The sequence below is a fragment of the Mastomys coucha genome, unplaced genomic scaffold (genome assembly GCF_008632895.1).
Source record: "Mastomys coucha isolate ucsf_1 unplaced genomic scaffold, UCSF_Mcou_1 pScaffold14, whole genome shotgun sequence".
NCBI classification, from domain to species: Eukaryota; Metazoa; Chordata; class Mammalia; order Rodentia; family Muridae; genus Mastomys; species Mastomys coucha.
Window position 1 is genome coordinate 116,990,952 of NW_022196896.1, and position 10,916 is coordinate 117,001,867.

Here is a 10,916-nt window from a genome sequence, read left to right on the forward strand (position 1 = left end):
GAGCCCTCAGACCCTGCAGGAGCACTCAGACCCTGCAGGAGCACTTAGAGCCTGCAGGAGCACTCAGACCCTGCAGGAGCACTCAGACCCTGCAGGAGCACTTACAGCCTGCAGGAGCACTCAGACCCTGCAGGAGCACTTAGAATCTGAGAGCACTTGAGCCTCTATACCTCAGTCAGTGTTCTAATGCTGTGAAGAGACACCAGGGACCAAATCAATTTTCTTTATGATTTATTTATTTTATTTATATCAGTACACTGTAACTGTCTTCAGACACACCAGAAGAGAGCATCAGATCCCATTACAGATGGTTGTGAGTCACTATGTGGTTGCTGGGAATTGAACTCAGGACCTCTGGAAGAGCAGCCAGTGCTCTTAACCACTGAGCCATCTCTCCAGCCCTGACCATGGCTATTCTTACAGAAAAAAAAAAGGCATTTAATTGGGGGCTTGCTTCCAGTTTCAGAGGTTTAGTCTCTTAGCACCATGGAAGCGAGCACAGTGTCATTAATGGTGCTAGAGCTCATCTGAGGTACATCCTGATCTGCAGCCCGGAGAGACTGGACCTGGCATGGGCTTTTGAAACCTCAAAGCCCACCCCCAGTAGCACACATCTTCCAACAAGGCCACACCTCCTAATCCTTCTAATCCTTTCAAACAGTTCTATTCCCTATGGCTAAGCATCCAGATATATGAGCCAATGGGGGCCATTCTTACTCAGAGCACCACACCCTGGGAGTACTGAGCGCCCATAGAAGCACTCAGACCGTACCGAGCTGCTGACTGCAAGGCATGCTAACTAGGCCTGAATATGCCTTTGCTTGGTGACTCCTTGAGGCTCCCAAGCTCTATCCCCTATTTTCTTCATTTGTATGTTGGGAACAGTCATGTGATCTGAGTACCGAGGGTCCATCCATGTGTGTGCAAGGCATATGACACCATCCATGGCTATCTGCAGACACTCTTGAGGCCACACAGCCAGTCGGCCTCAGGCAGGCTCCCACTGTCTTTGAGTAAAGGGAGATTTCACGCCCATGACCTCACCAGCCTACAGCCTGCCTTTGAAGAAAGAGGGACAAGGGGAAAGCTTGGCTCGTATGAAGTGCCAGGAAGCTGGGTCAATGCCATGACATGAGGGCCCAGGAATGAGGATTAGACTTCTGCCACGCAAGAAGACACAAGGGAGGTCACTTGTTGCTTTGCCTGCCCGGTTCTACTCACACAGCATGTCCACTCAGATGCAGGCATCACCCTCAAGGGTCCCACTTCTGAGTAAGAGCTGCTGCTCTTTCAAGGCTGTGGACCCTATGCCTAGTGCCCTGTGAGCTTTGTCGTGCACTCCTGTCTTCCGGAAGACCTTGTTTTCAAATGGGACCCTGCAAACATACAGGAGCCTTTCCTGAATGGCCAGAGTTCTGGGGCTACACGCCTGAAGTGGACTGCGTCATTATCTTGAGCTAGGGTCCAGGAAATCATGCCAGTACCAGAACTGTTTGGATCTGGGCCTTCTGGAAGAACCCATGACATCACTAGGACAGTCCGTTGTTTGGGAAAAATAACTACTTTCACATGGCAACAGATCTGGTTGTTAGCGCTGCTGCAGCTGGGGCACTCACTGTGAGCGCAGTAGGGTCACTTGACATCTTAGGGTCATGCTTCCCAAATCAAGTCCCTTTTTTAGATTCCCTCTTCTAGCTTTTAAGGGCACCTGGACTCACATGAATGCTTGTGCACACAATTTAGGACTAAAACAAGTTGGGTTGGAGAGATGGCTCAGTGGTTAAAGGCACTGACTGCTCTTCCAGAAGGTCCTGAGTTCAAATCGCAGCAACCACATGGTGGCTCACAGCCATCTGTAATGAGATCTAACGCCCTCTTCTGGTGGGTGTCTGAAGATGGCTACAATTATTCATATAAGTAAAAATAAATTTTTCTTTCTTTCTTTTTTTTTTTTTCTAGAGCTGACCGAACCCAGGGCCTTTAGGCAAGCTCTCTACCACTGAGCTAAATCCCCAACCCCTAAAAATAATTTTTTTAAAAAAAGGTTAAAATAAATTAAGCAAGCAAACAGACAAAAAAAACCAAAGAAACCCAGGTGTACTGCTTTATCTACAGCCAATGTAATGACAGCAATCCAAGGCAGACAGGCCTGCGTCTTTGGAGGAGAGCCACCCAGAGAAGGCCTCCTCCCAGATTGGCCTTCAGGATTTACCACATCTGTCCTGGTTGAATGCCCCGTGGCGGGCAGTGGGCAGTCTGAGTTCCATCTGCCTAGCTTAGAGATCCGTCCTTTCAGCCAGGCGGGGTCAGTTCTCTGTCCGCTGCTCTGTAGCGGACTCAGTAGCTGGAGCCCGAGAGGCTCCAGCTGGGCAGCTACATCCGGGGTGGGGAAGAGCAGGAAAACCTTACAAGTGCCCCAGGTTTCCCAGCTTGAGAAGGGGGAGCCATGAGTGCTGCCATACTCTCAGGTACTCAACCTGTCCCCAAGGCCTGGAACCAGGAGACTAGAAGGGAGCCTGGGGGGAGGGAGCTACGGAGACGCGCAGGATGGTGAAGTGGGTGTCCTTAAAGGGGGTTTTGGAGAGCCACAGGAGCAGGGCTAGGAGAGGAGAAGCTGACCCTGGGCTCCAGGCAGCAAGTGGAGGCGTGCACAGGACCGGATCGGGTGCCCGCCTCCTCTCGGTGTCCCCTGTGCCTGCAGAGCGCGCCCTAGCCGCGAGGGGGCGACGGCAGTGAGGGCGGCGCGCGCGAGGCGGGGGATTCAAGCGCGTTATAAGGCGCCGACCTGACCGGCCGTGCTCGTTGCTGCCGCCGCCGCCAGCATGGCCTTGACCCGCAGCCCCGTCGGAGCGCGCACGCTGCTCGCCTGCGCCAGCCTGCTCGCCGCTATGGGCCTCGGGGTCCCGGAGTCCGCCGAGCCCGTGGAGACCCATGCGCGCCCGCAGCCGCCCGGGGCCGAGCTGCCCTCCCCGCCAGCCCACAGCCCGCCGGTAAGACACAGCCGTGCCCCACATCTTCCTGTTCCGGGGGGTCCTGAGACGGTGGGGAAGGTGGCACCCCTTGCTGCGCAGTGTCCAATACTGAGGGATACGCCGCTCTCAGGGGCTCAGTGAGACCCAGGGTTGGGTGGATGCGCTCTCTGTACCGTGGCTTTGGCGGCAAAATTCCACCAGGCCGGTAGGAGAGATTGGGAAAGGTGTGAAATGCAGTTAACTTGCTCCTCGTGAGACTGGAAGACTGATGGGAGAGCAGGGCTCTCAGATCTAGTTCCTTTTTGTAAGTGACTGCGTCTGGGAAAGGAGTGATGTAACCAGGCTCTGCCTGTGATCCCTCCCAGGATCTCCACCTGAACTGCTGGGGTGGAGACGCAGGCTAGGGAGGGTGTGGCCAGAGGCCTGGGGAGGGCGGATTGGTAGCCTTCCTTGGAGCGGGTGAGTCCTGTTGGTGAGGGCTCAAGACGAGTTTCAGGGTCTAGTTGTTCGCTCATGCTGTGGGTCAGGCACATGGAAACCCCAGGCCAGAGCTCTTCGGTCCTCAGCATTCCAGGGGCCAACAAAACACCCACTAAGACAGCTGGAGATGGTTACAATACCCCCCTCTGCAAGGTATCCCTGGGTCCTTCCACCATCCCATTTCTGCCTCCTTTGGGTCGGAGTACAAATGTCCCTGTTGTCGGCAGCCCCTCCGCAACCCTAGTCATCAGCCTTCAAAACTTTCACGAGGTTCAGACATCAGGAAGTGGGGAGTAGGCGGGAACTTCCCAGTGAAGTTTTGGCCTTGGACCCTCTTTGAGAGGTGTCACCAGCTCCCCGATAGCTGGAACCCAGCTCCCACTCCAACTCCTGGGGTCCCGGACCAACATGGCTCCATGTATTTCCGGGGTTGCCCTCAAGCCAACAGTGGTCTGAGTCCATACACTGGTGCCCTGGAAGGCTGAGTACACCTGTCCTGACCTGTAATGGAAACCCATCATGGGTCTCCACTGAGGGCATCAAACAGCAAGAAGCACAGAAGCCTCCATCTTCCCCACAGCACCCTGGCCTGCGACACACAAGACACCCATTTGGGTAGTTCTGAGATCCTGGGTCTTTCTGTCAGACACTGGAGTCTATGCCCGTGGCTTCTAAGGCCTCTTGAACCATTAATTGCCTTCCTAGCTGGTAGCCCTACATGGAACTCAGACCATTCGAGGCTCGTTGACTGTCCTATTTGCCAAAGGCCTCTGCCAGGAAACAAGGCCACTCTCAGAGCTTGGATCGTTGGGCCAGTGCTTTAGAAATACTGAAAAAAGTGAAGGTCCCACGCAGTGGTCTAGAGTCTGGTTCCTCTGCCCCACCACGGCTCCCCACAACCTGTGACCCACAGTGGCCCTGAGGCTGATCTCCTCCATACTTCTGACTGTGGAGAGGGACAAAAGGACCTGTTGCCAGCCAGTATTCACATATTCGTAGTCACCTCCTATGGGTGTCTGTGACTGTCAAAGGATAGTGACACTCAAGGAAAAGCAGTATCAAGAAGTATCCCAGAGTACTTGCTCTGGAGCCTGGGCTCTCCTCTTTCATGGGTTGGGGATGGGTGGGACACTACCTCTGAAAACACAGGTGACAAACACAGGTGACAAGAGCCAGGTGCTACCAAGCAAACCAACTGTGGCTGTCTGTGTTCCAGGAGCCCACCATTGCGCATGCACGCAGTGTGGATCCCCGGGATGCTTGGATGCTGTTTGTCAAGCAGAGTGACAAGGGCATCAACAGTAAGAGGAGGAGCAGGACCAAAGCCAGGAGGCTGAAGGTGAGCAGCTTGTCCCCACTACCTCCATGATCCCCCTAGTACCCTTCTCTCCAATAGTAGAAGCCATGGAAAGAAACTGGAACCAGCGAGTCAGGAGTTAGGAGCCTGGTCCCCTTCACTCTGTACCGTCAGGATGCCAGATCCTCCCTAGATTTTCCTTCATGGCCAGAGGGAGAGGCTTGTCCAACATATGCTTAGGAATTGGGGTAGCTTCGGGCTGCTGGAATGATCAGGGATGGGAGCCTCTCAGTATGGCCCTGGCCCGGGGCTGGAAGCTGATGGCTGACTCCTGCATTGAGTTCCTCTAAGAAACTCTGGATCAAGACTGGCCTTCACTATGTGCTCCATTTCCTCTATTGAGGGTCAGCCTTACCTGCCCAGGATCTGCCCCCTTGGCCTGAGAGGTGTGGGGGTGGGGTGGGGTTGGTGGGAGGGGTGGAGTCAGCCCTGCACCCTTAGGCCACCTGGCTTTGCTCAGGCTTCTCTATGCTGGACTTTGCCTCCTTTCCTTAGGTCCTGACCCAGACCAGTATAAACTCCTTCTGGGCCAAGTACAGTGGAGACTTCCTGTTTTGTCCCATGTCAGACTGAGATACAAGTCCCCAGAAGCAGCCTAGGGTGGCCCTTTATCTGGGAATCACATCCAGAGAGGCAGCTGTAGGGTTCTTCTGCATCCAGAGCCTGCCACGCCTTGTGCAACCCCTAAGGAACTCCACATCTGCACAACCCCATCCTTGCCTGTGGCTTTCACTCCCTGCTTGATGACAGAGGAGTATGAGAGCCCTAAGGACTTCCACCAAGGAGGGAAGAGCCCACAGCCAAGGTGGGAGCTCTCCTGCCTGCCTCGCTGTAGGACCCGGCAGCGGAATCATCCATGCCTGCCCCTCAAATGTTCTTAACACCTACCTTCCCTTCCAGCTTGGCCTGCCAGGACCCCCAGGGCCACCAGGTCCTCAGGGCCCCCCAGGCCCCTTTATCCCATCTGAGGTTCTGCTGAAGGAGTTCCAGCTGTTGCTGACAGGTAAGGGTGCCACCCGGTGGGCACATGTTCTGGTGCAGGCCAACCAGCAGGGCATCTCTAGAGGATAAAGTTCAGTACCAGCCAACACCTGCTATATTGCTTCCCTGTTGGCAGCCCTACCTGCCATGAGGGGTTGGGGGGAACCCGTGGGTAGGAGAAATGTGGCAGGTAGAAGCTTCAGGGAGGAAGGCCTTTTATTGTTCTTGACTGGGAACCAGCCCTGCAGCCCGCTGCTGGGGAGTGGCTGTCACTATCTTCTGCAAGTGACTGTACTATAGGGAACTCCAGGAGCCCTTTCCTGCTTCCATGCCACGGCTTGTTTGGTTTTAAATAAGCCTCCAGAGGGTAACGAACCTTTACGTTTCTTCCGGTGTAGCCACAATAAGTATTTATATACAACTTTCCCAAAAAATACGTGTGTGGCAGAGGGTGAGCTTGGCAAACAAGGGTGCTGGATATGCACTTGCTGGAGCTTGTGTCCGATGGTTTGAAGGCAAACTGGCAGCTGCCAGGTCAGGCATTAATGTCCCCAGGACCTCCAGTCTTAGTCACCACACTCTAACGCCACGGGCTGGTGAGTAGAGTGGTCCACTCCGCTTCATGTCAGGTGCAGTACGGCAGCGAGAGAGCACCGATCCAGAGCACTGCACCAGAGATCTCACTACACTAGCCTCGGGGAGCCCTTCCCGTGTCCCAGCCGCCCGGGAGCTTGATAGCCAGGACCCAGGGGCCGTGTTAGCTCTGCTGGCTGCGACCTTGGCCCAGGGCCCGCGGGCACCACGTGTGGAGGCCGCGTTCCACTGTCGCTTGCGCCGGGATGTGCAGGTGGAACGGCGTGCGCTGCACGAGCTTGGGGTCTACTACCTGGTAAGTGGGGATGCAGCTGGCTGGGTGGAGCAGGGTGGGACCTAGGGTGACCTCATCTGTGTGCTCCCATAGCCCGAAGTTGAGGGAGCCTTCCGCCGGGGCCCAGGCTTGAACCTGACCAGCGGCCAGTACACCGCACCTGTGGCTGGCTTCTATGCGCTCGCTGCCACGCTGCACGTGGGTGAGGTCTGGGGCGTGGCAATGGGGGGGACCGCCCACTGCCCTGGCCATGCCAGGGTACACGTGACCACTATGACCCGTCTTCCCCACAGCACTCACCGAGCAGCCAAGAAAGGGACCACCACGACCCCGGGACCGTCTACGCCTGCTGATCTGCATCCAGTCTCTCTGCCAGCACAACGCGTGAGTGAGCGCTGCAGCCTGGCCCTTTCTAGTGTAAAGATGTCTTCATTTCTACTACCACTGGGGCATGGGGGACCTTGACCCCCATCCTACCCTAACTCCTTCCTAGGACACATGACACAGGTCCTTCTTGATTCCAGGACTCTCACTCAGAGGACAGAGGGACAGACATATCTGTAGGGGCCTTCTGTGGAATTCCATGAGTCCTTCTTTGGCCACTCTCCCACTCCTCACCTGTGAATTTGCCCCATGACTTTTATTGCTTATCGCTGTTGGTGCCCACCCCGTGTGCCTCATTTGGTCCATGAGAACAGGGACTGTGGCCCTCTGCCTGGTACCTGGAACAGGCACAGGGCAGATGCCCTGCATAGTTGGAGGAGGTGTGAATGAAGGGGGGGGGGGGTCGTCTTTAGACTTCCTGAATCTATTGGTTTTCTGTGTCACCTGCTGCCTCCCATCTTGGTTTCCCATCGGAGAACCAGGCTTTTCTGGCCTTGCATGGTTCTGGCCTTTCCTGTCTTTCCTCCAGAGGACCCAGGTTCAAGCACTACCTCCTAGGGATGATGGCTCTGGACCTAGTACTTTACTGCTTATGGTGTTGACCACTGAATGACTGCTGCTGAGTGCACTGAGTGAAGCCAGTGAGGCCTGGGGACAGGCTGACTCTTTCTGTCTTGGGTGCAGCTCCCTGGAGACGGTGATGGGGCTGGAGAACAGCAGCGAGCTCTTCACCATCTCAGTAAATGGTGTCCTCTACCTACAGGTGTGTGGGGCTGTGGTGACAATGTGGGGAGGAGGTGTGTGTGTGTGGGGGGGGTATTGGTAGATGCTCTGGGCCATTGGCATAGCACTTCAGACACACCCAAGTGCTGGTGTTGGCTTGAGAAGAGCAGAGCTTCAGGTCACATTCTCCCTCCAACTCTTGTCCCCCAGCCTGTGTTGGTGGGGGCACAGAACTTGATGAGGCCTGAGCCCCTGGGACTGTGGGAGGCCCAAGAGTTATGTTCTATGTGGAACCTCAGTGATGGCCTCTTTTATCACTGTGGTTGGGATTTACTAGAAAGTAAAGAGGTGTATGGAGTGCTCACATAGTTCTGTTGAGCTCCAGGGTGGGTGGCATGGCTCAAGCCAGCTATAGTGCTCTTAGCATGAGTTCCATTGAACTCAAAGGATACATACTACATGTGGGTCCTCAGAAGCGACTTCCGTGGGTGGATCTCAGTCCTTATTCTGGCAGTTACCAGGGAACATGATGCCAAGGATATGTGGACCACATTGGGGCAGCCAGAGCAGAGTAATGCTCATGATGGCCCTACAGGCCACAGCAGGCCTGACACAAGCTCTGTGGCAGAGGAACCTGTTGGCCTCTTAAACCTGCCTTGGGCCCTGAGCAGGAGCTTGCTCCCATACACTGAGACAGGAACACTGGAGAGCAATAGAGTAAGAGCCAGATGTATGGGGTGTGAGTGCGAGACTATCCAACACTGGCTCTGAACTAAGGTGTGGTCTTCTCCCATGTGGGGCAGAGTAGGCCACAGTATGGACGTGACTCATGTTGAGCACTGCAGGCTTCCTAGGGTCTTTGCTGCAGGGCCAGCCAGGTAACTGACATATGCTCTTCCCTCCAGACAGGACACTACACTTCCGTCTTCTTGGACAATGCCAGTGGCTCCTCCCTCATGGTTCGAAGTGGCTCTCACTTCAGTGCTATCCTCCTGGGCCTGTGAGTAGCTGCTGCAGGCTCTTACCCGTACCAAGCAGAGTCATGACAGTGGCCCTATGCACAAGGAAGCCCATTGACCTCTGCACACATTGGCCATCGCAATACCTCTTAGCACAGCCACTGCATTCCTGCAGAAGTGATGTAAGCTGGCTCTCCCAGAAACAGCAGCATTTGTGAAAATCCTAAGCCCTGCCTGCTTGGCTCTTCTGGGGCCATCTGGCATACTCGGTAGTACTTGCTCTAACCCCGGCTGCAGAGCTGGCATCCTTGTAGCTCTAAACAGGCTGAAATTCCTTCCAGTGGCCCAGCAAACTAGCCAGGCCACTCACTACTGGAACAACTCAGCCTGCACAGGGCAGGGCTATAGGGAAATGACTGTAGGTCCTTAGTGCGTAAGAGGGAAGCCCAGATCTTCTTGGACCATACACTGTCTACCTGGGTTCCTATCCTGGAGCATTTTCTATGTCTCTGTCTACAGTACAGCCTCAGGGACCTAGGGACTTCAGAAGCCAGTGATCCTAGGCCTGGCACCAGTTTCTGTGTCTGGGGTGAGCAAGATGAACTGCAGACGCCTGGTGAGCACCCTAACATACTGGAGCTGTACTCCTCTGCCATCCCTCTCATGGACAAGGCCATCCTTATCCTCTACAAAGGCTACCAACCAACTTCCCAACCTGAGGCTCTGGCTCACTGCTAGGGCCCACACACTAAACAAAGTTTGAGCAGTTATGCACACAGGGCACCTGCTCACAAATTTCTCTCCTGAGACTCCATTGCAAAGGGGGTGGTCTGGCTGAATGGGCAGCTTGGTGAGGGAGAAGCTGGCAGAGGGCTCTCCCCATGAGAAGTTGCAGGGCTGCCAGCCGGCAGCTTGTTTCAGTGCAGTTTTCCCATTCTTAACAAAATGTGGGACCAGCCTCTAATAGGCAGTGGAGAGGACTGGGCCCTCCAAGTCCCGATGGCCTACTGGTGAAGGCCATATCTTCACATATCTTACCTTCCAACAACTGCTACCCAGCAACTTAAACTGGTAAAAAAGCTGACAACCAGCACACCACACCCACTGGCTTTGGGATCTCCTGGCCTAGCGGGAGTGCTCAAGCCCAGGACAGAGGGGACAGCTCCAGTTGCTTCATCTTTCAGCTGATGCCAAAATGAGGCTACCATGCCAGAACACCCTTCTATAATCAGACCTGTCCCCAAATCAGGCTGCCAACACAGAGCAAAGGTGCCTGGGGGACTGTCCGTGAGCAGGCCTGGCCTGATTCTCAGTACGGCTGGTACCCACCCTACCAGGAAGCACTGTGCTGGCCTGGGTCCTGACTCCCTGGCACTCTGATAAGGACATAAGGTGGACACACCCCACCCTTCTCTGGATTTCACTTTGTATCCAGTGGGCACAGACATGTTAGTGATGTTATCTTCTACCCTTGAGAAAGCCACATACGCACATATCTTACCTTCCAACAACTGTGCTACCCAGCAACTTAAAAGTATTTATTGAGTTATACTGCTAGGCAGAATGTATTTATGTAACGGATTACACAAAGCCGTAACAACGAAAGGCAGACTCGAGAAGCATGACCTTCTCTTTCCAGTTCACCTCACCAAAGACCATGAGGGGTAAGCTCTGGAAAGTCAGGGAGAAATACCTTTAGTCTTGGGACTCTCATTGAATGTAGGAGAGGCTCTCACTAACCAGGAAGGCCACAGTGCCAAGAGATGCCCAGACAGAAGCACTTGGGGACATGGGTCACGGCGTATGGGGCACTGAATGATTCCTGGGTTGCTATAAGAAATTGCTAAATTAAACTGTTCGCTTTCTGATGAGTTGGTGTTCTCTGTATGCCAGGCCTGATCTCCAAGCAGGACTGCTATCTCTCATTCCCTGTGGATGGGGTGGGACTGATTGAAGTTACTTAAAATGTATTTGAACTACATTTATTTGGGAGGTGCAGATATGGAGATCAGATGACAAGCACGCAGATGGCTCTCTTCCTTTGTGGGTCCTGGAGACTGAATCTGGTGCTTAGGCCCGACAGGAAGTACCTTTAGCAGCTGAACAAGCTCACTGGGCCCACGGTGTTATTTTGAAAAGGCTTTATTCCTCTTTGTGTGTAGTACATGCAGAGGTCAACTAGGGTGTTCCTC

General features: G+C 54.3%; 1 protein-coding gene across 6 annotated transcripts; it reads left to right on the top strand.

The window, feature by feature from the left end:
* Positions 1 to 2,771: 2,771 nt before the first annotated feature.
* On the top strand, positions 2,772 to 10,595 carry Erfe (erythroferrone). Of its 6 annotated transcripts, none has more exons than XM_031368427.1 (9): positions 2,772 to 2,990; positions 4,669 to 4,791; positions 5,710 to 5,812; positions 6,420 to 6,679; positions 6,752 to 6,860; positions 6,952 to 7,042; positions 7,727 to 7,805; positions 8,671 to 8,765; positions 9,244 to 10,595. In XM_031368427.1, exons 1-9 carry the CDS (start codon positions 2,823 to 2,825, stop codon positions 9,260 to 9,262), a joined length of 1,047 nt encoding a protein of 348 aa, XP_031224287.1. In that variant the 5' UTR covers positions 2,772 to 2,822; the 3' UTR covers positions 9,263 to 10,595. The 6 variants fall into 6 exon arrangements, 4 of the variants coding, with proteins under 4 accessions (XP_031224287.1, XP_031224286.1, XP_031224289.1 ...); XM_031368426.1 differs by having other exon boundaries at positions 8,675 to 8,765; XR_004118006.1 differs by lacking the exon at positions 9,244 to 10,595 and having other exon boundaries at positions 6,752 to 6,865; positions 8,671 to 8,722.
* Positions 10,596 to 10,916: the final 321 nt, after the last annotated feature.